At 46.4% G+C, this 27,696-nt stretch overlaps 1 protein-coding gene across 1 annotated transcript in view; it reads right to left on the bottom strand.

Annotated features, from left to right (window-relative positions):
• Positions 1 to 27,696, bottom strand: part of RIN3 (Ras and Rab interactor 3) — a 174,589-nt gene that overhangs the window by 89,572 nt on the left and 57,321 nt on the right. Inside the window, exon 3 of the mRNA XM_002825039.6 lies at positions 21,585 to 21,702. Coding sequence (XP_002825085.4) covers positions 21,585 to 21,702 — 118 coding nt within the window. The remainder of the gene's footprint in view (positions 1 to 21,584; positions 21,703 to 27,696) is intronic.

The following is a 27,696-nucleotide window of genomic DNA, read 5'->3' as shown; positions in this document are numbered from 1 at the left end:
GCACTCCAGCCTTCACACCCCCAAGGGCAGGGGGCTTCTGTTTAGCAAGCACATCAGATCGTGTCCCCACACTTAATGTCCTTCGCTGGGGTTCCCCAGAGCCATTTAGACAGAGGCTGAGCTTCAAGGCCTGGATGCACATTGCCCTGTGAGTGGCTCCAGCTGATGCTCCTGTTCTCGGCTTTCCCTCCCTTCCACACCGGCCACACTGGACTCTCCCTGGATGCACCCCACCATTCTGCCACTCTGTGCCCTTGTGTGGACTATCTTGCCACCTCGTGTGCTCTTCCAAACAGGACACTTCTATTCATCCTTCAGGACACAACTCAAATGCCCTCACCCCTCAGAGTTGTTCCCCTGGGGTCTCACTCACCAGTCAGTGTTGTGGGGTGGTGGGGGTCCTTCCTCTGACTGCAGTAGAATCCTAACATCATTTTAATATAATCATTCCTGTATCCCTAGGGCCTAGTGTCCTTAAAGTGAATAAATGAATGTCTTCTATAATTCTCTATTTCTGCCATAACTGCTATTTCTGTAGCGTGAGTGATTCTTGCATCCCAAAGTAAACAGAAGTCTCCTTGTAAGCAGAGACATGTTTTCAACTCAAGAGCAGTACAACACAGTGTTAACAACTCATGTTGGGAACCGGGTGTCTGGGGTTTAAATCCTGTCCCCACCACTTACTAATTAATGTGCGATCTTAACTAAGCCACTTCAACTCTCTGTGCCTCTGTTTCTTCATTTGTAAAAGGAGGGTGAGCATGGTTCCAGTTATCTATTGCTTTGTAACAAATCATTTGCAAAATTTAGTGGCTTAGAATAACAGCTATCTTATTGTAGCTCACAATTTGTGGGTCAGGAATTTGGCAGGGCTCAGCTGGGTGATTCTCCTGCTCTTTTTGGCACTGACTAGGGCACTTAGTGGTATTCAGCTGTGGGCTGGTCTGATCTGGAGGGTCCAAGGCACTTTTGCTTATGCCTGGTGCCTTAGCAGGAATAGCTGGAAGGTTGGATTCACCCAGGCCTGTCTTCCTCTTGGGCCTCTCTCCCACCTTATATAGTGTCCAGGCCTCTCCACATGGTCTCTCCAGTATGGTGGTGTCAGTCATCAGATTTCTTACATGACAACTCAGAGCTCCCAGAGTCCAGGCAGAAGCTGTCAGTTCTCTTAAAAGCTACATCTGCGACTGGCATAGTGTCACTTCTGCTTTATTTTATTGATTGGTCAAAGAAGTAACAGGCTAGCCCAGATCCAAGGAGAGAGGCAATAGAATCTTGATGGGAGAATTGTCAAAGAGTGCATGATCATCTTTATTCTGCCACACTGTTCTGTTTATATCCCAGGGCTGATATGCAGATTAAATTAATTCATATAGAATGCTTAACAAGTGACTGCTATTATGATTCTACTTCCTTAAGACCTGAGCACCCAGCAAAGTCTCAATAAATATTTTGCGTCATAACTCAGTAGAGAAGAGGCACATAGAGAACATTCTAGGTTGGGCTACACAGAGCAGGCTTCTTGTACCAATCTGGAGCCACATTCTGCAAACTAGGGATCCAACTGGAGTCCTAAGACCATGATATAAGAACAGAATTCTGAGGAAGCCCAGGAGAGAGAACAGAACTAACAGAAATCCAGTAGAATCTACCCCACTCTAAGGGTCTCCCAAAACTCTATTTGGGAGGTACCATATTTTATAGATGAGGAAACTGAGATTGAAGAGGCTCAGGAATTTGCCCAAGTTCAACCAGGTAGTAAGTGAGAAAGCAGGTTTCAAATCTAGGTCTGCCTGTCTGTTGGCTTCTTTCACTACAGCCACTGCCACTGGCGTTCCTCAAAGAAAACCATGGAAAACAATGACCGATCCTCTCAATGAATGACAGGCCTTTGGTCCTCAGGACCCTGGAGCCAATGAGAAGAAGCCCCTCAGACTTGATGATTTCAAAGGTCATCCCATGATCAGCTAATAGTCTCACATTATGCATCTGATTTCTCTGGGAATCTATGCTACACGTGTCCTATCGCGCCCTGATTGAAATTTATTTCCTGTTTCTGTAAAGATACAGCTAAAAAAAGATACAGCTTTTCATGTAAGAATTATAAAAAATTATATATAAACACACATCATCCTATTGACCCACATACACGTCATGTTTTTCGCAAAATGCTCACATACGTGACACCTCTCCATGGTTCTATGAGATGGATATTACCATCCGCATTTTCTAGATGAGGAAACCGAGCAGTAGTGTGCTGGTAATTGCTTAAATCCAGCTCTCCAGGAGGGAAAAAGAAAACAAAAAAAAACCCCCTGATTTATAGCATTTGCCAGTTTCCATAAGGTATTTACCACCAAGTTGGGAAGAGATTCACACAATCAGCTGTCACCAGTTGATATGAGTTGGCTCCAGCATGCCACCAAAAACACAGTTCAGGCACAAACCCACCTCCACTCAGTTGTTACGAGGGAGAGCCAGGCCTGGAAGTTGAGTGACCCTTCCTCACCATGGCTGTCCTTGTTGAAGCCATCTAGTCCCAGCCTGCCCCCTTTCTGCACAACTCTGGCACTTTGCAATGAACACAAAGCACGTTAGTATACTCTTAGCTTAGGCTTCAGACTCCAAGGGTAATTCCAATGTTCTTTGTTAAATAAATGCCCTGCTAAAAGAGGAAAGGATAAGATACAACCACAGAGTATAAAGGATTGATTATTAACTCCTCTACTTCCTCTCTGGAGTCCTCCACCTTCCCCTGTCTTGGAGAGTCATTTGGATGAGGAATATGGGAGATAAGACAGGAAACAACCTGGCTCAGGTCAAAGAGCTGCATGTGGCATTTACAGACCCAGGTTTAATCCCAGTTACATCCTTTTGTAGGTATAAAGGGCAGCCTTGCACTGGGAACTACATTAAAGGAACATTCCAGCAGGGGAAATTCCTCTGGGGCAAGTTCCCTAAAAGTTTCCAATGTGAAAACTAAGACTGAGACAACAATAAGCACAATAAAACATGTAACAGGATCAGGACTGATGACAAAAGCAGTGTAAACTACTCATTGATCCTGGGCAGATAAGGGGAGATGGACACAAAGAGACACAGAAAACATCAGTTTATTTCTATGGAACTTTCCAGAAGGTCTCATGTCTGACCGCTTCCTTAAATAGTTTAGGCAGAAAGAAGCTGGTGAGACAGGCATAAGAATGTGGCTTCCTCTGGACCAGGTGGGCTGCCTGGACACTGAGCAACATGTATTTTCCTTTACCATCCATGTGCTTGGGACATCTGGGGTTAGGCAAAAGAAGAACGGCGCCTTCTGTCTGTGTGGGGCTTTATTTTTCCAAGGCATTTTGTATCCATCTCTTGCCAGGTGAGGTCAGGCTCAGAGATGTTGAGTGACTTGTTTAAGGCCACATAGCGAGTTACTGGGGAAGCCTGATTAGAACCAGGTTACTGACACACTCCCATGGCTTTGCACAAGCTCATCTTGGCTCTAACACTGCTCACACTTCCTAGAGATGAGGCCGCCTAGGAACTCCCAGAGCAGAGCAAATCTGGGAGGTGGGTTCAGAAGTGCTCAGAGGTAATAATCAACTTTCTCTTTTGGGAAAACCCCCTCAAAGCCAAGTTCCCCTAGAAACATCTCTTTAGAAGTCCTCTATATGATGTGATCTGTCCAGGGCAAGCTGAGCATCCACACAGGATGCTGTGAGAACAATAAAGCACTTGCAAAGGCTCTTTGTCTTGTTTCTTCCACTCTTGCCCCAATCCACTCAGCTACCCAAGTGATCGTTTTGAGAACAGAAGCTGGTCCACCTTCATCCCTTTGCCTGTAATACCATTCCTGCAACCCTCTCTTTTTTCCTTCTCCCTTGGCTGATTTTGATCACAAAAGCCCTGATTACACTGTGTTGCAATTGACAACTGGGCCTCCTTGACTAGATTTGAGCTCCTTGAGGACACAGACACTGCCTTATCATGATCCAGGGTTCAATAGATGCTAGTTACCTATATGCATGAATATGTTATCAATGAATGCAGCAGTATTCAGCTCATTCTTGGATTTCTGTCAGATTTTAGGTATGTTCACATATATTTTCTTGTCTGCTCCTCATAACAACAATATAATCCCAAGCACCTGGATTATAAAGGAAAATACATGTTGCTCAGTGTCCAGGCTAGTCCACCTGCCCCAGAGGAAGCCACATTCTTATGCCTGTCTCACCAACTTCTTTCTGCCTAAACTATTTAAGGAAGAAGTCAGACATGAGACCTGGAGGTATCATTAACCCCATCATGTGGTTGGTGAAAACAAGGATCAGAAGTCAAATAACTTGCTTTAGTTCACAGAGCTAGTTAAGTGGGAGAAGTAAATATAAAACCAGGTTTTCTTCTTTTGTAATATATGCATTCAATGCTATGAATTTCCCTCTAAGCACTGTTTTCGCTGCATCCTACAAAGTTCGGTAAGTTGTGTTTTCATTTTCATTTACATCAAAGTATTTTTAAATTTCTTTTGAGATTCCTTCTTTGACTGTATGTTGGTTAGAAGTGTGTTGTTAAATCTCCAAGTACTTCTGGATTTTCCAGCTATCTTTATGTTATTGATTTCTAGTTTAATTCCCTTGTGGTTTGAGAGAAGACATTGTATGATTACAATTCTTTGTTTTTGAGACGGAGTTTCGCTCTTGTTGCCCAGGCTGGAGTGCAATGGCATGATCTTGGCTCACTGCAACCTCTGCCTCCCAGGTTCAAGCGATTCTCCTGCTTCAGCCTCCCTAGTAGCTGGGATTACAGGCATGCACCACCATGCTCGGCTAATTTTGTATTTTTAGTAGAGACAGGGTTTCTCCATGTTAGTCAGGGTGGTCTCAAACTCCTGACCTCAGGTGATCCGCCCGCCTTGGCCTCCCAAAGTGCTGGGATTACAGGCGTGAGCCACCATGCCCGGCCTGATTGCAATTCTTTTAAATTTTTTTTAAGGTGTGTATTACGGCCCAGGATGTGGTCTATCTTGGTGAATGTTCCAGGTGAGCTTCAAAAGAATGTGCATTCTGTTATTGTTGGATAAAATAGTCTATAGATGTCCACCATCTCCAGTTGATTATGGTGCTGCTGAATTCAACTACGTTCTTATTGATTTTCCACCTGTTATATCTGCCCATGTCTGATGGAGGGGTGCTGAAGTCTCCAACTATGATAGTAGATTAATCTATTTCTCCTTGTAGTTCTAACAGCTTTTGCCTTAAGTATTTTGATGTTCTGTTGTTAGGCACACACACATAAAAGACTACTAGATCTTCTTGGAGTACTGCTCCATTTTAATGCCCCTCTTTATCCCTTACTTTCCTTGGTCTGAAGTCTACCCTGACTGAAATTAATAGTTACCTCAGCTTTTTATTATTATTATTATACTTTAAGTTCTAGGGTACATGTGCACAACGTGCAGGTTTGTTACATATGTATAAATGTGCATCATTTACATTAGGTATATCTCCTAATGTTATCCCTCCCCCCTCCCCCCACCCCACGACAGGCCCCAGTGTGTGATGTTCCCCTTCCTGTGTCCAATTTAGTGTTAGCATGGTATACCTTTCTCCATCCATTTACTGTTAATCTATATGTGTCTTCATATTTAAAGTGGATTTCTTGTAGACAGCATATAGTAGGTCTTGTTTCTCGATCTACTCTGACAACCTCTCTCTTTTAATTGGTGCATTTGGACCATTAAAATTCAAAGTGATATTGATATTGCTGGATTGACATCTACCATATTTGTTACTGTTTTCTATTTGTTGTCCTTGTTCTTTGGTCCCACTTTTGTCTTCCACTCTTTTTCTGCCTTTTGTAGTTTTAATTGGCATTTTATATGATTCTATTTTCTCTCCTTTATTATACTTCTTAAAAAATTTTTTTTTTTAGTGGTTGTCCTAGAGTTTGCAATATACATTTAAAGCCAATCCAAGTCCATTTTCAAATAACACTATACTGTTTCACAGGTTGTGAGGACAGTTGGCCCTCCATATCTGCAGTTTTCACACATGTAGATTCAACCAACCATGGATTGAAAATATTCAGGAAAAAAAATACAAATTTTGGTTGGGCATGGTGGCTCATGCCTGTAATCCCAGCACTTTGGGAGGCCGAGGCGGGTGGATCACCTGAGGTCAGGTATTCGAGACCAGCCTGGCCAACGTGGCAAAACCCCACCTCTAAAAAACACAAAAAATCAGCTGGGCATGGTGGTGCAGACCTGTCATCCCAGCTACCCAGGAAGCTGAGGCAGGAGAATCTCTTCAACCCAGGAGGCAGAGGTTGCAGTGAGCCAAGATCATGCCACTGCACTCTAGTCCGGGCGACAGAGTGAGACTCTGTCTCAAAATAATAATAATAATAATACAAAATTTAAAAGCAATACAGTATAACAACTATTTACATAGCACTTACATTGTATTGGGTATTGCAAGCAGGTGATTTAAAGTATATAGGAGGGTGTGCATAGGTTATATGCTAACACTACACCATTTTTTATCACAGACTCAAGTACCTATTGATTTTGGAATTGTGAAGGTGGTCCTGGAATCAATCCCCCACAGACACCAAGGAACAACTGTACTTTTTTTTTTTTTTTTTTTTTGAGACAGAGTCTCATTCTGTTGCCCAGGCTGGAGTGCAATGGCATAATCTTGGCTCACTGCAACCTCTGATTCCTGGGTTCAAGCAATTCTCTTGTCTCGGTCTCCCAAGTAGCTGGGATTACAGGCATGTACCACCATGCCCAGCTAATTTTTTCTGTTTTTAGTAGAGACGTGGTTTCACCATGTTGGCCAGGCTGGTCTCAAACTCCTGACCTCAGGTGATCCACCCACCTCAGCCCCCCAAAGTGTTGGGATTACAGGCGTGAGCCACTGCGCCCGGCCAACTATAACTTCTAATAACAAAACAATCTTCATTTCTTTCTCCCATTCCTTGTATCATTGCTGGGCCATCATTTTGCTTATACATAGATATACACACACACATAAGCACAAGTAATAGAATATACTGTTGCCATTATTTCCAACAAACTGTTATCTGTTAGGTCAATTAAGAATAAGAAAAGTAAACATTTTTCTTTTGCCTTCACTTATTCCTTCTCTGATGCTCTTCCTTTCTTTATATGGAACTGCGTTTCTGACCTTTATCATTTTCTTTCTCTCTAAAGAAATTTTAACATTTGCAAGGCAGGTCTAATAGCAACAAATCCCCTGACTTTTTGTTTGTTCGAGAAAGTCTTTATTTTTCCTTCACTTTTGAAGGAACAATTTCACAAGATACAGAAATCTTGGTGTTTTTTTTTCTCTCAACACTAAATATTTCACTCCACTATCTTCTTGCTTGCATGATTTCTGAGAAGTCAGATGTAATTCTTATCTTTGTTCCTCTACAGGCAAGGTGTTTTTCTCCCACCTCTGGCTTTTTTTCAAGACTTTTTCTTTGAATTTCTGTAGTTTGAAAATAGTATGCCTAGGTTAGTTGTTTTGGCATTGATCTTGCTCAGTGTTTACTGACCTTCCTAGCCTGTGGTTAGGTGTCTGATATTAATTTGAGGAAGTTCTCAGTCATTATTGTTTCAAATATTTTTTCTGTGCCTTTCTTTTTTCTCCTTCTGGAATTCCCATTGTATGTCTGTTACACCTTTTGTAGTTGTCCCACAGTTCTTAGATACTCTGTTCTGTGTTTTTGTTCCGTTTTTTTTTCTCTTTGCTTTTTCAGTTTTGGTGGTTTCTACCAAGATATTATCATGCTCAGAGATTCTTTTCTCAGCCATGTCCAGTCTATTAACAAGCCCATCTAAGGCATTCTGCATTTCTGTTACAGTGTTTTTGGTCTCTAGCATTTTTTTGGTTCTTTCTTGGAACTTCCATCTCTCCGCTTACATTCCCCATTTGTTCTTGCATGCTGTCATCTACTTTAGCCATTAGAGTCCTTAGCACCTTAATCATAGTTGCTTTAAATTACTGGTCTGACTATTCCAACCTCTCTACCATATGTGAGTCTGTTCTCATGCTTGCCATACCTCTTCAAACAGTGTTTAATGCCTTTTAATATGTCTTGTAAGTTTCTCTTGATGGCCAAACGTAATGTACTAGATAAAAGGAACTGCTATAAACAGGCCTTTAGTGATATGATGAGAAGGTGTTGGGGAGGGGGAGAGTTCTAAATCCTATGGGTAAGTCTCAGTCTTTCACTGAGCCTGTGCCTCTGGACTGTTAACTTCAAAAGTATGTCTCAGTTTTCTCCCCCTTTAAGTTGGGCAGGATGGCTAAAATGGGCTGGAGTTGGGTATTTCCCTTTCCCAGGCAGGTTAGGCTCTGGTATTAGGCCATTCTTGCATTGCTATAAAGAAATATCTGAGACTGGGTAATTTATAATGAAAAGAGGTTTAACTGGCTCATGGTTCTGCAGGCTTTACAGGAAGCACGGTGCTCGTATCAGCTCAGCTTCTGGTGAAACCTTGGGGAGCTTTGAATTATGGTGGAAGGTGAAGTGGGAGCAGGCACTTCACATGAAAAGCAGGAGCAAGTTAGGTTGAGCAGGAGGGTGTCATACACTTTTCAACAGCCAGATCTCACCAGAACTCATTATTGGGAAGATAGCACCAAGCTGTGAGGGAGCCACCCCTGTGACCGAAACACCTCCCACCAGGCCCCACCTCCAGCATTGGGGATCGCAATTCAACACGCAATTTGAGCAGAGACACAGATCCAAACTACATCAGCTCTCAAAGCATACCTTATTGAGAAGAACAGCGTGCTCTGGCATATTTCCAAACTGTTCCTTTTCCCTTCTTCCTGCAGGATGCATGAGATCTTTGATATTCACTGCAGGAACCTGGTCAAGCTACTGGTGGTAAAACTCACAAAAGTGTGGGGGTCCCTAGATGACTGGGTTCCCTGGAGTTTTAACTCAGGCCTGTCCACAGTGAACATCCACTAGTTCATCAGTTACACATTGGGTTTCTCTATCTCAGCACTGGTTCCCATGGGAGTTTGTGCCTGTGGGTTTCTGCTCTGGCAAGCTACAGTTCACTGCATTTGCCTATTAGTCTCTCCAATTTTGGGGGCAGTGACTTGACCTGTGACCCCACCTTTATGACAGATCCAAGAAGAGTTGTTGACTTTTCAGTTTGGTCAGGGTTTTACTTATTAGGACCAAGTGATGACTTCAACTTTCTAACAAGCCAGACTGGACAGAAGTCAGGTTTTCTAATCTTAAACACCCACATCACATGGAAAGGGGGACAATCAGGAAGGGAGGAGAGACAACTAACTTTTTATGAGCACCTACTGTGTGCCAGGTACTATTATTGCACAAAGTTTCAGTTAATCACCACTATGATTATGAGCCCATTTCACAGTTGAGAAAGCCAAGGCTTAGTGAGGTAGAGGTTTGAGTGGCATTGTCAAGATCTCACAACTGATGAAAGCAAAGGGGTGGGATTTTACTTTGGATCCACTGGGTTCCAAAGCCCACCCTCTCAGTCCATCCAGATCAGGCCGTCTCCCTGCACAAGTGTGAGCTGTTATTAGCCAGTCGACCAGTATTTGCTGAACACTTGCAACAGGCTCTGCCCTCTGCTGGACAATGGACCACAGATGTTGTGAGACACAAAGCTTCCAGCCCAGCTGGGGAAAGAAGATGCGACAATATGAAACAGACAATGAAGGATAGGGAACACCTGATGAGCTGAGAGGAGTGGTGAGACCAACCCAAGCAGAGGAAATGGCACAAGCAAAGGCTCAGAGGCGGGAGTGAACACAATACATGCAAAAGAGAGGAGAGAAATGAAGTAGGGTGGTTCTGGAGGGGGCTGTAGGGACTGCTACTCTTCCAGGGGGCTTTGCACTGTGATAACCTGGAGAAATCACTCTGAACAGGCAAGAACAGGCAAGAAACCAATAAACTTCACTGTGCACCTAAGTAGCCTTGCAGGGAAGTCAGAGGGTCTGGGTGAATGTGGGCTTGGGGAGGATGCTGTCAGTCAGAAAGAGCCTTACATAGAACAGGTTCCCGCTCCTTTGCTATTTCAGGATGGCCAGGACAAACTAACTCCCACACTTCATGGGCTAATGACTGACATTCCATGATAACACCAGTACAAGAGCTTTTATTCCTGCTAAGATGCACACTGCCCTGGCAGAGAGCTCTGCTTTATGGTGGTGTTAGTCTTGCACGTGCTAGTACTAGTATGGTTATTGAGTAGAGAATTTCCACAGAGGTTTTCAGGGAGGGTGGGAAAGGGAGGCAGGCACAACCTGAAAGGAAGGTGATTGCCCAGATGTTGCCTCCTTTCACGCTGCTATGATCTGAATACTGGTGTCCCCCCAAATTCCTATGATGAAACCTAACTCCTGATGCAAGAGTATTAAGGGGTAGGGTCTTTAGGATATTGATTAAGTCATGAGGGTGGAATCATGAGGGATCCACCCTCATGAATGGGATTAATGCCCTTATAAAAGAGTGCTACAGCGGCTGGGCGTGGTGGCTCACACCTGTAATCCCAGCACTTTGGGAGGCCGAGGCAGGCAGATCACCTGAGGTTGGGAATTCGAGACCAGCCTGATCAACATGGAGAAACACTGTCTCTACTAAAAATACAAGATTGCCAGGCATGGTGGCACATGCCTGTAATCCCAGCTACTCGGGAGGCTGAGGCAGGAGAATTGCTTGAACCCAGGAGGCAGAAGTTGCAGTGAGCAGACATCGCGCCACTGCACTCCAGCCTGGGCAACAAGAGTGAAACTCCATCTCAAAAAAAAAAAAAAAAAAAAAAAGAGTGCTATGGCTTGAATGGGTCCCCTCCGAAATTCACGTGTTGAAACTTAATGGCCAACATGATGGTATGAGGAGTTGAGGCCTTTAAGATGTGATTAGGCCATGAGGGCTCCTCCCTCGTGGATGGGATTAAGACTCTGACAAAAGAGCCTTCACACAGTATTCAGTTCTCTTGCCCTTCTGCCTTTGGCCAAGTGAGGACATAGCATCCCTCCTCTCCAGAGAACGCAGCTTAAAGGTGCCATCTTGGATCAGAGAGCAGCCCTCACTAGACAAGAGAATCTGCTGGTGTCCTGATCTTGGACTTCCCAGTCTCCCAAATTGTGAGAAATAAATTTCCATTCTTTATAAATTACCCAGTCTTGGTATTTTGTTAAAGCAGCACAAATAGACTAAGACATGCTGAGCCAAGATTACCCAAACCCGGTGCTCTCCTGTGACAGGAAGCCCAGGAAGCACTGTGGCCTGGGCCCTGACCCCTGACCCCTCTTGTAGTCACTTCCAAAAGCAAGGTATCTGTGCAGTGGTTTCTGGCCCCTCAAGACAGTTGAGTTGGGCTGCTTTCCCAACTTAGATGTATTTTCTAAAGCTGCAAGGCCCCTGAAGGTGGCAGCCCATGTACACTCAGGCTTGGCCACCCACAATACTAACCCATTTCCCTCATCTCTCCCTTTTCTCTTGCCTCTGAGGCCATGTGTTCTAGATCTTTCTCCATCTCTGTCAAAACTTCTTCCTGTGTCCAGTTCTCTCCTTGCAAAACAAACTCCTCCACTGTTCCTATGTTCCCGTTTCCTGGAGAGGCATTACTGTACTGCAGCCCCTCACAGGCCCCAACCTACTGAAAGGGCTTCCCTTCTGGTGGGTAATGGCTGCCCCAGGGCCTGCCCCTTATCTTAGCTCCCCAGTCCCAGTTCCTAGGCAGCCATGAAGGCCATTACCTGAGACAGGTGTCTCAAGCACCTTCCTCCTCTTCCTCTGTCCTGGCAGAGTAACTGTCTTGTTCAGGTCCCACACAGTCAAGCTCTACTCTGAAGCACCAATCTCATAGGGCTACTTCCTGCTCAAAACCTTTGCGTGGCTTCCGATAACACTACAAACCAAATCTCTAACACCCTGGGGTGGTGGCTAAGGTCTTTCATGACCTGGCCGAATCCCACCCTCTAGCCTCAACTTTGACTCTACTTCCAATCCACCTCTCCCCCAACAGAGTTCTACCCTTTCCTGATTTTTTTTTTCCTGCCTCTGAGCCCTGATGCAGGCTGTGGACTCAGCTTAACACATCTGTTCCTCAATTTCTCTTTTTCACAAATATTTTCCATCGTCCAAGGCCCAAAGTAGGCCTGGGTGGATTTCCCTGAGTGTCATTGGTTTTGATGACCCAGAGTACATGCTTACATTCTAACATTTAGGACAGTTCGAACGACTTGTATTTCTGGTTATGTATGCATGAGCCTGTCTCTCCCACTGGTTCAATGCCAAGAACCCTGTCTTGAAGCCTGTCATACTGTCTTCCTTCAGAAGCCATCCAACACATATTTAATTGGTTGCAAAGTCTTTGAAATGTTCAATAACACAGAGAAAGCTCATAATAAAATGTCTAAGTGAAAAAAAAGGAGGCTAAGAATACACCACTATGATTCAAGATCTTTTTTTTTTTTTAAAGAAATTCACCGCTGAAGTTTTACAATAAAGTTCTTGGAGTTAAATTATCTCATGATGTATTTTTTTCCTGGCCCAACTCCAGTGTTGGAGGCTGAAAAGGGGAATGCTGAAAACAGAAAGAAATAAACTGTGGTTATTTTAGCCAAAACCTCTATGAGTAATAACCAATGTGAGATAAGAAGAACGAATCAACATCTTACAGGAGTTCTCCAAGAGCAAAGTGTTGCAGGAAACGATGGGTTTTGTGGTATGAACTGCATGCTGCTCAAACTCCATAGCTAATTATAGCTGCTAGTATTTATGGTGTGCTTACTACACACAGGCTTTTTCCCATAAATGTCCCCATTTCATCCAGGAGACAAAGTTGTGGAGCACATCCCATGTGCCAGGCAACACGGTCCCAAGCCCCTACGAGTAGTCACCGATTGATTTGCTCATCACTCTTCCCAGTAGCTGTGTTGCAAATGTTCCCGTGTTGCAGATGAGGAAAGTGAAGCAGAGAAATTAAGTAACATGTCTGATGTCACAAGGTGACAGAGAATTAAAAGCCAGAACTGCCAGCCTTTCTAAAGCTTAAGCTCTCAAAAGAGGTTTGCATTAACAAGAGTGCAAGATTACCACGAGGCCATCAGTACTTCCTCATTGCTGAAATATCAAGAGGCTGCCTTCTCGACACCAATCTCTCTTTTAATAATAATCACTCCTTACTTTTTATGGACTGCAACTGCACAACATGATGAAACCCTGTCTCTACAGGAAATACAAAAATTAGCCAGGCACAGCGGCGTGTAGCTGTAGTCCTAGCAACTCAGGAGGCTAAGGTGGGAGGATTGCTTGAGCCCAGGAGGTCAAGGCTGCAGTGAGCTGTGATCACACTACTGCACTACAGAGCCTGACAGAGCGAGACCGTGAAAACAAACAAACAAACAAACAAACAAACCTGCTGGACTAGCTCAGGTAGGATTGCTTCTTGCACTGAACAAGTCTCCCACTCTAAGGCATGTGCTCTTAGGTTAAGTAGTTGAAGTTGACACATCTGTCCCTGGGAAGGGAGCCCGTCTCATGGGCAAATGTAGTGAACCCTTGTGCTAATTGGCATTGGTGGTTATCACCACTGGACTATGGGGACGTTTTAAATTCAGGAAAGGAGAAATTCTAGATGAGTCCTCCTGGGCAGTGGAGATCCATGTGCATGGATGTCAGTGTCACCCAGAATGCCTTTGAGTTCTGCTCTTAGGTTTGACCCTTTCACCAGCTGACCCATTATCCTAGAAAGAGATTTGACTTGGATTTAAATCAAAATGTAAATCCAGCACTTGGGGAGGCCAGTTTGAGACCAGACAACAAAGAGAGACCCCCATCTCTACAAAAAATAAAAAAATTATCCAGGCACAGTGGCACACACCTGTCGTCCCAGCTACTTGGGAGGCTAAGGCAGGAGGATTGTTTGAGCCCAGGGAGTTGCAGCTGCAGCTGCAGTGACCTATGATTGCGCCACTGCACTGTAGCCTGGGCAACAGAACAAGACTCTGTCTCTATAAATAAATAAATAAATAAATAAACAAATAAAGCAAGCCAGGGGAATAGACAGGGAATGAAGAGGGGCTACCTGGGAAACATGGGGCAAATGACTCAGATCGTGAGTGCTGGGCAGCTCACTTCCTGTATGGGCATTTGTCACTGTCTCATGGTTCCTCTTCTGGAGATGGGAGATGGGGCCAACTGGCCTTCTTTTTAAAGCAGCCAGCAGAAAGATACCATCACCTGAATCTGTCATTGTCACCATCTTCAAAGCCCATGAATGAAAAAGTAGCTAGTGTCCTCCTGGCCAGGTGGCTCGTTTCAGCCATAAACGGGCAGGCTGCAGCTCAGCAGCTGTGCTAGCCTCCCTTCCACCCTGAGTCTCGGCCCTTCATCCCATACATCCCCTGCCCCCATGCCTCTTCTGCTGGTCCCCTCTCTCTCCACACACATCGGGCCTCTGAGGGTCCCCAGTGAGGCCAAGTGGTGACCAAGACATCTCTTGTCACCTTTGTGCAGCAGAGAGGAGGACTGGGGATGCAGCAGATGGTTGTTCATAATAGTGCTTGTTCAAAATGGTGGCTACCCCGCCCTGTGGGTCACATGCTTGCCGGAGGATTAGACTTCCCATCCTACTGGAGGCTGGCCTGGCCATGTGACCTGTTTCAGCCAATGAGATGTGAAGGGAAGTGACACCTGCCTTCTCTGAGTGGAACCTTTGGGAACAGTCATGGATTCTGCTTTCTCTTCCCACCTGAATGCCCCAGATGGGTGCTGCTCCTTCAGCCTGCATTGCAATATACACAAGTTGTTGCAAAGAACCTCAGATGGCATGTCACCTGAGTGAGAAATACAATTGTCCCTTGGTATCTGTGGGGGGTTGGTTTCAAGACCCCCCCACCCCCTCAGAAACCAAAATCTGAGGATGCTCAAGTCCTTGATATGAAATGGTATAGTATCTGCCTATAACGTATGCACGTCCTCCTGTATACTTTAAATCAGGGGTCCCCAACTCCTGGGCCAGGGAACTGGTAGGAACTGGGGCGCACAGCAGGGGGTGAGCATTGGGAGGGCGAGCTTCACCACTGGAGCTCTGCCTCCTGCCACATCAGTGGCGGCATTAGATTCTCATAGGAGCAGGAACCCTATTGTGAACTGCGCATGGAAGGGATCTAGGTTGCAGGCTCCTTATGAGAATCTAATGCCTGAAGATCTGAAGTGGAACAGTTTCACCCAGAAACCATCCCCCATCCCATCCATGGAAAAATATGGTGCATATATACCCTGGAATACTATGCAGCCATTAAAAGGAATGAGATCATGTTCTTTGCAGGGACATGGATGAAGCTGGTGCCAAAAAGATTGGGGAGCTCTGCTTTAAATCATCTCTAGGTTACTTCTAATACCTAATACAATGTAAATGCTATATACGCAGTTGTTATACTATATTTTAATTTACATTATTTTTTATTATTGTGTTGTTATTTTTCATCTTTTTTGTTCTTTGAATATTTTTGATCCATGTTTGATTAAATCCGTGGATGTGGAAACCACAGGTTGGAGGGCCAGCTGCACACTCATTTTACTTTGTGTACACACCCATGTGTGTGCAAGCAACTGGGGTTGGGGTTGTTTGTTACCACAGCAAGACTAGCCCAAGCTGACTGCTTCAGGGAGTTTCAAGGAAACACTTAACAAGAAACTAGAGGACAATCCAGGCACATGGAAACAGAAGTGGTCAGAGCAAGTGTTTCTTCTTCAAACACAGCAGGGTCACAGATCAAGCTGGCTACCCCTTTTGGGGTATCCCCACATCTCCTTCCCTTGCCTCAGCTCTTTGTGGGGAACCCCAACACAAGGCTCCAGTTCCAGGCCTGGGCCTTTCCCTTGACCACTTCCCCCTCAGATCACCCCGCACTGCAGTCACTGTAGCCACAGTGTCTAAAGTCCTAAGCAGTGTAGACACACGAACCCTTTCCAGCGCCCTGTGATGGCGTCACCATCATTATCCCCATCTTACAGGCAAGGCAACTGAGGCCTGGAGAGGTAAAGTAACTTGCACAAGGTCACACAGGCAGGAGAAAACAGCTGGGATTCAAAAAGCTGTGTGGCTACCATGGTCTGTCTCAATTGCTGTGCCAAGGAGGAGGGCATCAAACAGCAAGAGAGCAAAGAGGCAGGAGCAGCACATTAACTTGGCAAAGAAACAAGTTACCTGCTGCTTTCTTAATGTTCTCTGGGTGCACCCGAGTGGCTCACCTCAGGGGAGTGAGGTTTGGAGAGCAATGGAGTAATACAAGGAGATGGCAGGCCAGGCAGGGTGGCTCACGCCTATAATCCCAACACTTTGGGAGGCTCAGGCAGGCAGATCACTTGAGTTCAGGAGTTCGAGACCAGCCTGGCCAACATGGTGAAACCTGGTTTCCACTAAATACACAAAAATTAGCTGGACGTGATGGCGCATGCCTGTAGTCCCAGCTACTCAGGAGGCTGAGGCTGGAGAATTGCTTGAACTCGGGAGGCAGAGGTTGCAGTAAGCCAAGATCACACCACACCACTGCACTCTGGCCTGGGCAATAGAGCAAGACTCCATCTCAGAAAAAAAAAAAAAAAAAAAGTAAAAAAGGAAACAGCAAAATCACACACACACAAACTTATGGATGACATCTGTGTATTTATAGTGAATGCACATGAACGATGATGGAAGTGTTAGGTTACACGAAAGAGTTTTGGTTTTCATCATATTTTCAGCAAATTGTGCACTGAATTTTTAAAAGTTTAAAAACGGAAAGTGAGATTTGGCCACACGGCCCTGGGTGGAAGAAAGAACCCATAGAAGTAGGCTGGCCATCTCTGTCTCTGAGTGACCCGATTTGTCCCTTAGGCTTGAAAAAATTCTTTGCTTGACCAAACTTTAGTCAGGCTCCTGAACCTTCTCCTAGGCCCATCTGTGCCTCCTAAAATCCAGTTTTAGCAAGAATCCTGCTTCACTGGTTTAGAAAAACCCCTCTCCCTTGATATCTGATCACTGTCGATATCTGATGAGTTTTCGTCCTCCACCATCCCCCGGGTGCTGTCTGATCACCCTGCCTGCCTTCAGCAAGAATCCTGTTGGGTCAGTTTTGCCAGAATCCTCCCTACCCCTGATGTTTCCCCTTAGTGATTTTCCATCCACTGCCACCCACCCTGCTCCTTGGCTATAACCCCCACTTGCCCATGCTGTATTCGGAGTTGAGCCCAGTTCTATACCGAGGTCTCTTTGTCCTTATTGCAACAGTTTTGAGCAAATCTTGTTTTTACTGCTTTAACGACCATCCAGCTCTGGTTTTTCATTGGTGCCTAATGGGAAATGAGACATGAAACCAGACACAATGTCCTGGTTTCCAGGGGTGTCATTGGGTTGGAGAGACAGTGGAGTGGTGACCCTGGAGGCTGGGTGGGGAGGTGGGGAAGGAGTATGGCGCAAAGGACGTCGGCAGAACTTTCAGACAGTCTGCTGGTCCAGCCTGATGTGCCTTTCCTCCAAGAAGCCTTCCTGGCCACCATGCCCGTGAACAGCACTCCCTCCTCAGGCTCCTAGAGCACTGGCTGATAAGCTCAGCTCATCATAACCTCCAACCTCAGCTACTTTCCCAATGTTGCTGTGGAAATTCAAGAGCACAGCCGGCTCTTGGGTTTCTGAAAGTTGTAGGTAACTGGTAGGTGGCAGCCGACTCCCCGAAAGCCTGGCTGCTCTTAGTAAGAGACAGGTCTGCACCCTCCTGGTCTCTATTATCTACTAATAGATAGGCGATGGTCCTCTCTATCTCCTGGGAGACCATAAGCACAGCCAGGGGCTGTGTGACCCCAGGGGCACCTGCTAAGAAGGCCTGGCCCTGGCCAAATGAGAAGGGACTCAGGTTCTTGGAGAGCAGTGGATGCCCCAAACAGCCCTACCTCTTCTGCTGTCATCAGAGGGTGCTGTATACTTGGTCTGGGAAAACCATAACACTCTCTTCCTTCTTTGAGAACCTCACACTTTCTTCCCTGCTGGACTTCACAAGACGGAGAGGTCAATCAAGTTTGCCATATAAATGATTTGCCCCAACCCTACACTGGCTATCCTTACTACCCATGGATCAGGCTTCTAGCAGTTCAAAACCCAGGTGCTGTTCTTTTTCCTGGGCATGTGGCTGGACCCAGTTTCCCTTGCAGTTATGTGTGATCTTGTGACCAAGTTCTAGCCAACGGAATGCGGCACAGGTGACACACCCACTCCTAGGCCTCGGCAGGAAGACCCGACCACAAGCCTTCTCCATGCTCTTTCCCCCTTCCAGCCTACTGGCTTGGAGTCAGTCCTAGGAAACTGGAGGCTGCACGCTGAAGGTGGCAGAGCCTCTTCTTCCACTGGGGTCCCTGTTCCTTCCCCACTGGCCAGGAATCTTGCCTGTGAGTGGGAAACCAGCTTCTGGGTTTAAGCCGTTATGCTGGTTCTTGCAGTAGCTAGCTAATTACCCATGTTCACACGTTCCCCATAGCACACCTCTCCATCTGCCAGTCATCCTGGATGGTTACTTGCTTATCATCCCCTCCCTCCATCTGAAGTGAGCTCTGAGAGGCAGTGAACAGTGCCTGGCACAGAGTGGGCACTCCATAACTCTCTGCTGAACACATGAATGCGTGGGTTGTGTTTTGTTTTTGTTGTTATTGTTGAGACGGAGTCTCACTCTGTCGCCAGGCTGGAGTGCAGTGGTGCAATCTCAGCTCACTGCAACCTCCGCCTCCCAGGTTCAAGTAATTCTGCCTCAGCCTCCCAAGTAGCTGGAACTACAGGTGCACGCCACCACACCCAGCTAATTTTTGTATTTTTAGTAGAGACGGGGTTTCACCACGTTGGCCAGGTCAATCTCTTGAGCTCGTGATCCGCCCACCTCGGCCTCCCAAAGTACTGGAATTACAGGCTTGAGCCACTGTGCCCAGCGAGTTGTGTTTTATCCATTCTGTGGGGCTCTGGGTCTCTGCGGAAAGACCTCCTTATAGCAGGAAAGGTAACCTGCTTCTGCATTCCCTTCCTAGTCTACTTCTAAGGCTAGAAGATTAACCTTCAATTGAACTAACATACTCACCTTCAGGACCCAGCCTGAGGCTTCTTCCTCTTTGACACCCTCCTGAATCCTTCCCACAGTGACCTGTATCCTCTGTGTCCCCAGCCAGAGGTCCCTTTGCAGTAATGCAAATGCAGTAATGCTATACTGCACAGCAAGTGATGTCTGTCTCCCATGCCAGTGTGTCCCCACCCTCCAACCAGACTTGCAGGCCTCTGAGGCCAGGAACTCTGTTTTCTTCATCTTTGCATCTTCCCAGTGCCAGGCACACATGTTTCTTGAGAAACAAACACTTGAGAATATTTAATGAATCTTAACTGTTGTCACTCTGCTGCTAGCCGAGGGTAAAAGGCTTCCATTTACAAGAGATGGATCCATTTACAAGAGATGTAAACCAGTGCTTAGAATATTCTATAGGTTCTTCTAACAGGCTGTTTGGATCTGAATGCCTGGCATGTATACACATAGCCGTTGAAACTGCTTTTGCAAAAATTATGACGAGGAAATGATGACAATGAAAGAGATCTGACCTAACCAATTCCATCTTGCCATTAACCTCCAAACTGCCCTTGTTCATTCCTGGGCAAAGGCCGAACTAACTCTGGGAGGAATTTAGTTTATTGCTTAACTTTGAAACAAAGACGGTAACAGCCTCTCCCTGAAACAAACCTCCTCCTTGCCTGGAGACCAGGCCGCCTTTGTAAAACTAACAAATTAGCCACAAGATTAGAAGTTATGGCTCAGGGTCGGGCACGGTGGCTCACGCCTGTAATCCCAGCACTTAGGGAGGCTGAGGCGGGCAGATCACCTGAGGTGGGGGGCTCGAGACCAGCCTGACCAACATGGAGAAACTCTGTCTCTACTAAAAATACAAAAATTAGCCGGGTGTGGTGGCACATGCCTGTAATCCCAGCTACTCGGGAGGCTGAGGCAGGAGAATCGCTTGAACCCGGGAGGCGGAGGTTGCAATGAGCCAAGATCACGCCATTGTACTCCAGCCTGGGCAACAAGCGTGAAACTCCATCTCAAAAAAAAAAAAGAAAAGAATAAAAGAAATTATGGCTCAGGAGTCACGTAGCCAGAGGCCACAAGATCACTAATGTCCCCAATTGCTCCTGTAGATAATGTTACTATTATAAAACCTAAGATTGGTGTTTGAGGTCTGCATTCTTTCTTATGGATCAGCTGGTGCCAGCCACCCGGACCAGTAAACTGGCTCATTTGGTCTTGTGGCCCTCACCCAGGAACTGACTCAGTGCAAGAAGACAGATTCAACTCCCTGTGATTCCATCCCCGACCCAACCAATCAGCATTCCCCCTCCATACCCCTCCTACCCGCCAAACTGTCTTTAAAAAACCCTAGCCTCCGAATTTTCAGGGAGGCTGATTTGAGTAATAATAAAACTCCATCTCCTGTTTAGTTGGCTTTATGTACATGAAACTCTTTCTCTGTTGCAATTCCTGTCTTGATAAATTAGGTCTATCTGGGCAGAGGGGGAGAAGTACCCAATGAGCGGTTACACCACATGAGGAGGAGAAAGCTGGCACAGATGGGTGCCCAGCAGTCCACAAGAGCCCCAAACCTGGTGACACTGTATTATCAGAACAAACCCACCCTAGAGAGGGGGCCCCCAAACATTTTCCCACTGAGGCCCATGCCTACTTCCAGCAGCACTACGCACACACAGGATTTTTGTCTTTTTTTTTTTTTTTTCTTTTTCTTCTTTTTTTTTTTTAGGCCAGATCTCCCTCTGTCACCCAGGATGGAATGCAGTAGCACAGTCATAGCTCACTGCAGCCTCACCCTCCCTGGCTCAAGCCAATCTTCCACCTCGGCCTCCCAAGTAGCTGGGACCACAGGTGCATGCCACCACACCTGGCTTATTTATTTTTATTTTTTGTAGAGATGGGGTCTTTCTGTGTTGCCCAGGCTAGTCTCCAGATCCCGGGCTCAAGAAATCCTCCAGCCTCTGCCTTCTAAAGTGTTGGAATTATAGGCGTGAGCCATCAAGCCTGGCCCAGATTTTTGTCTTTCAAAGTGTTTGTCCCTTTGACCCTCCCAAAAGCTCTGTGACTATTATGTCCACTTGATAGAAGAGAAAACTGAGGCTCAGAAAGATTAAGTGACTTGTCTGCAATCATGGATTGAGTGTGTGTTGAGCTGACACTAGGACTCAAGGGTGCAGACATTTCTTCTCGTTTTCTTCCCTTTCTCCAGCGTCCCTGCATCGAGCTAACAAGAGGAAACTTCAATGTGGCCATGAGAATGCAAAGCCAACCAGCTGCAATGAGGGTGAGTGGAAATTCACACTGACTTTGGATGATGAACTGAGTTCAAAACAAGTCTGGCTAAGCAACTTCAGTGACTGAAAGCTTTTCCTCCTTCTAATTTTAAACACCATCAGTGCATACAGGAGAGTCTGTGGTTAGAAGGTGCAGCCTCTCTGCTGCTGCTGCTGCCGTGTGGTCAAAGTGAAATCAGAGAAGACGGGTACTTACTCAACTTTTCTTCCTTAATGGTGTATTCGAGCACCTCTGCCGAGCTCTCGTTCAGGGAAGGAAAGTGGACACAGAGCACCAGGTGCTTCGAGCTGCTGTCCCGGCGGACCAGGAACATCTGAAACCAAAGAAGGGGATGCAGCTCTGTGAATTAAAGATTTGGGTGAAGGTGAGGAGGACAACCATGAGATGGAAGTCATCTGGAAGGTTCCTGAAATGATGAGGCAGGCTAGGGAGATCAAGGATGCCTCAGGGACACTGCCCCAAGAGCCTTGTGTCACCTTGCCCATGTCCACATTGAAGATCCTGCATGCTCCGTTTCACATTTGCCCACTGAGGGGTTCAATGAAGTCAATGTTTCTGTAGGGGTATTGGAGGCACAGAGTCCATGGTGGGGGGAGGTCTTAAAATTCCTATGCCCCCGCCCCCTGAGATGCTGGTTCTGTAAGTGGGGCTGGAATTGGCTGGCTGTTATGTGAGCGGTCCTGAGTCTACACTCAGAAAAGCTCTAAGGTACAGGAGTCAGGTTGAATTTCAACTCTCACCCCAGCACGTACGCTCTGGGGGAGGCTGCTGGAAACAATCACAGATATTAGTCAATTTACACCATTTTTTCCCCTGAAAAAATAAAAATAGCTAATACTTAATATAGAGCTCTTGCTGTGACAGGAGCTGTTATGACACTCCACATATAGTAACTTGCTCCATCCTCTCCATCACCCCATGAGTTTTATTATTATCCCCATTTTACAGATGAAGGAACTGAGGTACTCTCTGATTATAACAGGACGTCCCCTCCTCAAGCTGGTGTGATGACTGACTGAGTTAATACCCATTAGGGCTTGACCCACAGGACACGCTCTGGAAGGTGATCCTGGCCAAGGTCTCACAGCTGTAAGGGAAGAACTGGATTCGGCCCCCGGACACTGGTGTCAATGCTTGGGACCTCCATGCCACGAGGCCTCTGCATGCAGACCCCAAGTCCTGAGCAGGAAGACTTGCTTCTGCTGTGGGTTTACTCTCTTTTGATAAAACCATGGCTCTAGGCTGTGAGGACGCAGCTGTGCGCTAGAAACCAAACACTAGCCGAGGTCTCACCCAGAGCCAGCATGTTCACGGACGCTCGCTTCTCTTTCTCACGCTCTGAGCAATGCTTCTGCTCCAGTGAGGGTCCTGAGGGCAAGCATGGGGAGTGGGATTCTGCTGCCTTTCACAAACTTTGCTGTTTTGAAATGTCCTTTGAGTCTTGGCAGGTCTCAGCAAGCTCATCCCTCCTTGGCAGGTGACACCTTCTGGAATCTCCCCAGCCTCCTATGGCACAGCTTCCCCAGGAAGGGGGAGGGGACATCCCTCAATAGGGGAAGGACTTGGTCCATGTCTTCTCCTCCCTGCTCCTGTCTTGACCCCACCCCTGGAGCTTAAGCCTCTCCCACTCCAGCCCTAAGCTTCTGGGTTAGAGTTTGGAAAACTAGGTGTCTGGCCAAGTTGCTGAAGAAAGGCTGGGGAGCAGGGACACTGGGATATCTGAGTGTCCGTTTGAACCAGAGTGGCCCATCTTGAATAGGGGCTGGGTAAAATAAGGCTGAGACCTGCTGGGCTGCATTCCCAGGAGGTTAGGGCATTCTAAGTCACAGGATGAGATAGGAGGTGGGTACAAGATATAGGTCACAAAGACCCTGCTGACAAAACAGGACGTGGTAAAGAAGCCAGCCCAAATCCACCAAAACCAAGATGGTGACCAAAGTGACCTCTGGTCGTCCTCACTGCTCATTACATGCTAATTATAATGCATCAGCATGCTAAAAGACACTACCACCAGCGCCATGACAGTTTACAGCTGTCATGGCAACGTCAGGAAATTAGCCTATATCTAAAAAGGGGAGGGACCCTTAGTTCTGGGAATTGCCCGCCCCTTTCCTGGAACACTCATGAATAAACCACCCCTTGTTCAGCAAATAATCAAGAAATAACCATAAGCATAATCAGTCGAGCATGAGTATGAGACAGTGTACCAGGACAGAACAGCCATCTTTTTGCTTCTTTACTTCTCTAATAAACTTGCTTTCACTTTATTCTTTGGGCTCACCCCAAATTCTTTCTTGTGTCAGATCCAAGAACCTTCTCTTGGGGTCTGGATTGGGAGCCCTTTCTGGTAACATGAGGATACGGCCCCAAGCAAGGAGGCTCCTGAGGAGCCCTCTGTCCTGACCCTGCTCTGGTGATATCCCAAATTCTGCTGCCATTGTATTGATTACTAATATTACTATATTGCTGTATCATCATAATCATTGTTATTCTATAGTTGTTATATATAATTGTTAATAAAATACTATAACCATATTAATATTATTGATTAATGGCCTCCCTAGTCTGGCCCAAACCCAAATACTAGTGCATTAGATTCTATGATCTCACTTAATTCTCCTATTAAACCTATGGGGGAGACACTATAGTTTTCCCCATTTTATAGACGAGGAAACTGAGGCAGAGAGAGGCAAGTAATGCTCATGATCACAGGGTTGTAAGTGGTGGAGCTGAGACCTGAAACTCAGGACCTTCAACTCTAGATTCTGAGTGCTCAATTTTGCCTCCACTTGGCTTACAGAGGGTGTCCCTGTGGCTTAAGATTCTGGTCTCCGTGAGAGTGTATGGCCCTTCCAGAGCAGCAGCACAATGAATCATTAGTCACCAAACCGAGGTTGGAAATGAGTTTTTAGCAGCCCCTCTCCTCCAGCAGAGCAGGATGAAGAGAGAATTAGAAGCAGGAGCAACAGGGGGCGATGGAAGGGGTACTCCTGGTGATACAGGAGCTAAAAAGAAATTATTTAGGCAGATAGTGAGGGTAACAGAGTCCTCTGCTGAACTTCCCTTTTAACAAAAAGCAGCCCCCAAATCATTTCTTTTTTAACAAAGAACAGCCTGAAAACTCAAGCTGCAAAAATAGACAAGCAAGCTGGAAGCTTGCACGGGTGAATGCCGGCAGCTGTGCCAACAGAAAAGGGCTACCCGAAAGCCAGGTATGTTTAACATGGAGGCTCCATCTTCCCTTTTCTTTGTCACCACGTGTACAGTAGAAAAGCAGGCAACATAGCCAGGTAGAGAATCCATCTACGTAATAAAAGATTAGGGTGGGGCTGCCAGCTTCTTTGCATGCAATGCAAATGGCACACCTGTCCAGCCAATCTCTGGTACTCTATGTAAATCAGATACTGCCTCCTCAAGCTCATCTGTAAAACCTCCTGCACTTCACCATGGACCGGAAGACCCGTTCAGGACCCCCTCTCTCTGCAGGAGAGAGCTTTTCTCTTTCTTTCACCTTTTAAACCTCTGCTCTTAACTTCATTCCTTGTGTGTCCGTGTCCTTTATTTCCTTGGTGTGAGGAAACAAACCTCAGGTATTACCCCAGACAAACGACACTGCTTCACGGCAGGGGTGGGGGTGGTGCCTGCCTGGAAGGTGTTCCTGCTGGACATTGGCTTACCTCTAGATGCCTCCGCCAGGCCTGGCTCTCCGCTCAGAGGCTCAGAGACAAGCCTCGGCTCCTGCCAAATCATCACCCTACTTGGAGCTGCAGCATCCATGAACTAGTGCATTCACCTGAAATTAAACTGACACCAGGACATGGTGTCTTTCAAAGAAATGAGGTTGCTTTGCCTCTATGGAGGTTCAAGGTGGAGCTGCCTCCTTGGCCACCAGGCCCATGGGAAACAGCAGCGTGTGAGGGAATGTGAGTGTGTGTGGTATATAGTAAGACAGAAACACATAGCCAGTCTTTGTACCCAATCCTGGCACAGAGCTTCAAAAACCCTTGGAATTTCCTGAGAGATGAGTGTCTTTTATTATTCACAATGAGCCCCTTTTGACCTTACCTGAGTTTCTGCTATTAAACAGGGACTCCTGGTGGGACCTTAGATTCAAGGGAGGGGCTGGCCACAGAAAGACTAAGCACCTGCTTAGAGGGTTGGAACCTTCGGCCCCCCATGTGATCAACAGAAGGGGACTGGAGAATGAGTTCAATCACATGGCCAATGATTTAATCAATGATGCCTCTGAAATAAAACCTGTGGACTTTCTGGCTGGTGAACACACTAATGTGCTGGGAGGAAGATGCACCCAGCTTCTAGGAGTGTTAGCTACCTGGGTGTGTCACCAACCTTGGGATTTTTTGGAGCTGTCCTCACCCCTTATTTTGTTTTGACATTCTTCTAAATCTCATAACCTGATTTGTCTCCAGCTGATCCTCAGTGAGAGATGCCATCCCCTCAGTATTAAAAAGTCACCCTTCTGGCCGGGCACGGTGGCTCATGCGTGTAATCCCAGCACTTTGGGAGGCCGAGGCAGGTGGATCACTTGAGTTCAGGAGTTCGAGACCAGCCTGACCAACATTATGAAACCCCAATTCTACTAACAATACAAAAATTAGTCAGGTATAGTGGTGCGTGCCTGTGATCCCAACTACCCAGGAGGCTGAGGCAGGAGAATAGCTTCCATCTGGGAGGCAGAGGTTGCAGTGAGCCAAGATTGCACTACTGTACTCCAGCCCGGGCAACAGAGCAAGACTGCATCTCAAAAAAAAAAAAGAAAAAAAGAGAGCAAAATAAAGAGTCACCCTTCTACAGGAGACCACTAGACTTCCCATCAGTGGGACATGACAGAGGCAAAGTTCTGCCCATCTCCCTTGGACCTGGCTGGATACTCCTTTCACCAACCCACGGAGCCACACTGCACGGACAGCTAGCAGAGGCCAAGACCCACAGAACAACCACCACCGCCCCTCTCTATAACTGCAGGATGCAGTTACAAAAGACTGACCATCCATTTTCCCCAAGGAATTGGGGTCTTAGACTCTTGAGGGGAAAATGTTACAGTAGGTAGTCAGGTATGAGCAGGGCAAGAGAGTCCCCTCCCCGACCAGGAATGTCAGGCGACCATCAGATGATGGGCAGGCGGTTATTAACTGTCTCTCTAATAATTGGTTGCAGCTGGCACGCCAGGGAAACATAGTCTCCCAAGAGATAGAAAAAAATCTGAAAACTGGTGATCAGCATCTTCTCGATAACATCTCACAAATTGTGCCCGTGGGCTCAATCATGAGCACTAAGAGGCAAAATGGCGGAGTGTAACTGGTATAGGACCTTCTTCTAGAAACACCGGACTGGTAAGGGAAGAAGGCCTCAAATGAGTATGCGCACAACTCCAGTAAACACACTGCGCAGGCGGCCCCTCCCAAGTGCTGGCGGACCACTGCGCATGTGGACAGCCCACCCCAAGGGAAGAAGCCCACTCTGAGACTCAGGGGAGAAGGGACACAAGACCCTGGAAGCATGCTAACACAGAAAACCCTAAGTCAAAGGTCAAACCATGCACTTGATCTCTCGAGTCACCCATCTGGCCCTCTTCCAAGTGTACTTTCCTTCCTTTTGTTCCTGCTCTAAAGCTTTATTAATAAACTTTCACTCCTGCTCTAAAACTTGCCTCGGTCTCTCACTCTGCCTTATGCCCCCTTGGTCAAATTCTTTCTTCTGAGGAGGCAAGAACTGAGGATGCTGCAGACCCGTCTGGACTCCCTCTGCGAATAGGAGGAGAGGTGATGGGGACTATGTGGCTGCCCCGCCCCAGACCTCACCCTGTGTGCCTTATCTATTTGGTGGTTCCTGTGCTGTATCTTTTATACAAAACTGTAATTGGAAGTATAACACTTTGTGAGTCTTTGAGTTGTCCTATTGGATTATCAAACCTGAATAGGGATCATGGGAACTCCTGAACTTGAAGCCAAATTGGACAGAAGTGCAGTTGCCTGGGAAGCCCACTTGTGGCTGGCATCTGGAGGAGGAGCAGCCCGTGGAGTCTGCACTAACTCTGGGTAGTGTCCAAATTGTTGGACACCCAGCTGGTATCAGAAAATTGTGAGTGAGTGTGTGTGTGTGTGTGTGTGAGTGTGGGTGAGTGTTGTGAAATTAAATTCAAACTTAAAATAATTGGGACTTAAAGCTGTTGGAACTTCAAATTATTTAGAGCCTTGAGAGGAATGTGGCTTTGTAGCCTGAGTAACACTGCTTGCAACTGCAACTTCTGCAGCTGGTTTCTTGTAAATATTGAAGACCAAACAGC

The sequence above is a fragment of the Pongo abelii genome, chromosome 15 (assembly GCF_028885655.2).
Source record: "Pongo abelii isolate AG06213 chromosome 15, NHGRI_mPonAbe1-v2.0_pri, whole genome shotgun sequence".
In the NCBI taxonomy this organism is placed as follows: Eukaryota; Metazoa; Chordata; class Mammalia; order Primates; family Hominidae; genus Pongo; species Pongo abelii.
This window is presented reverse-complemented; position numbering and strand designations above follow the sequence as displayed.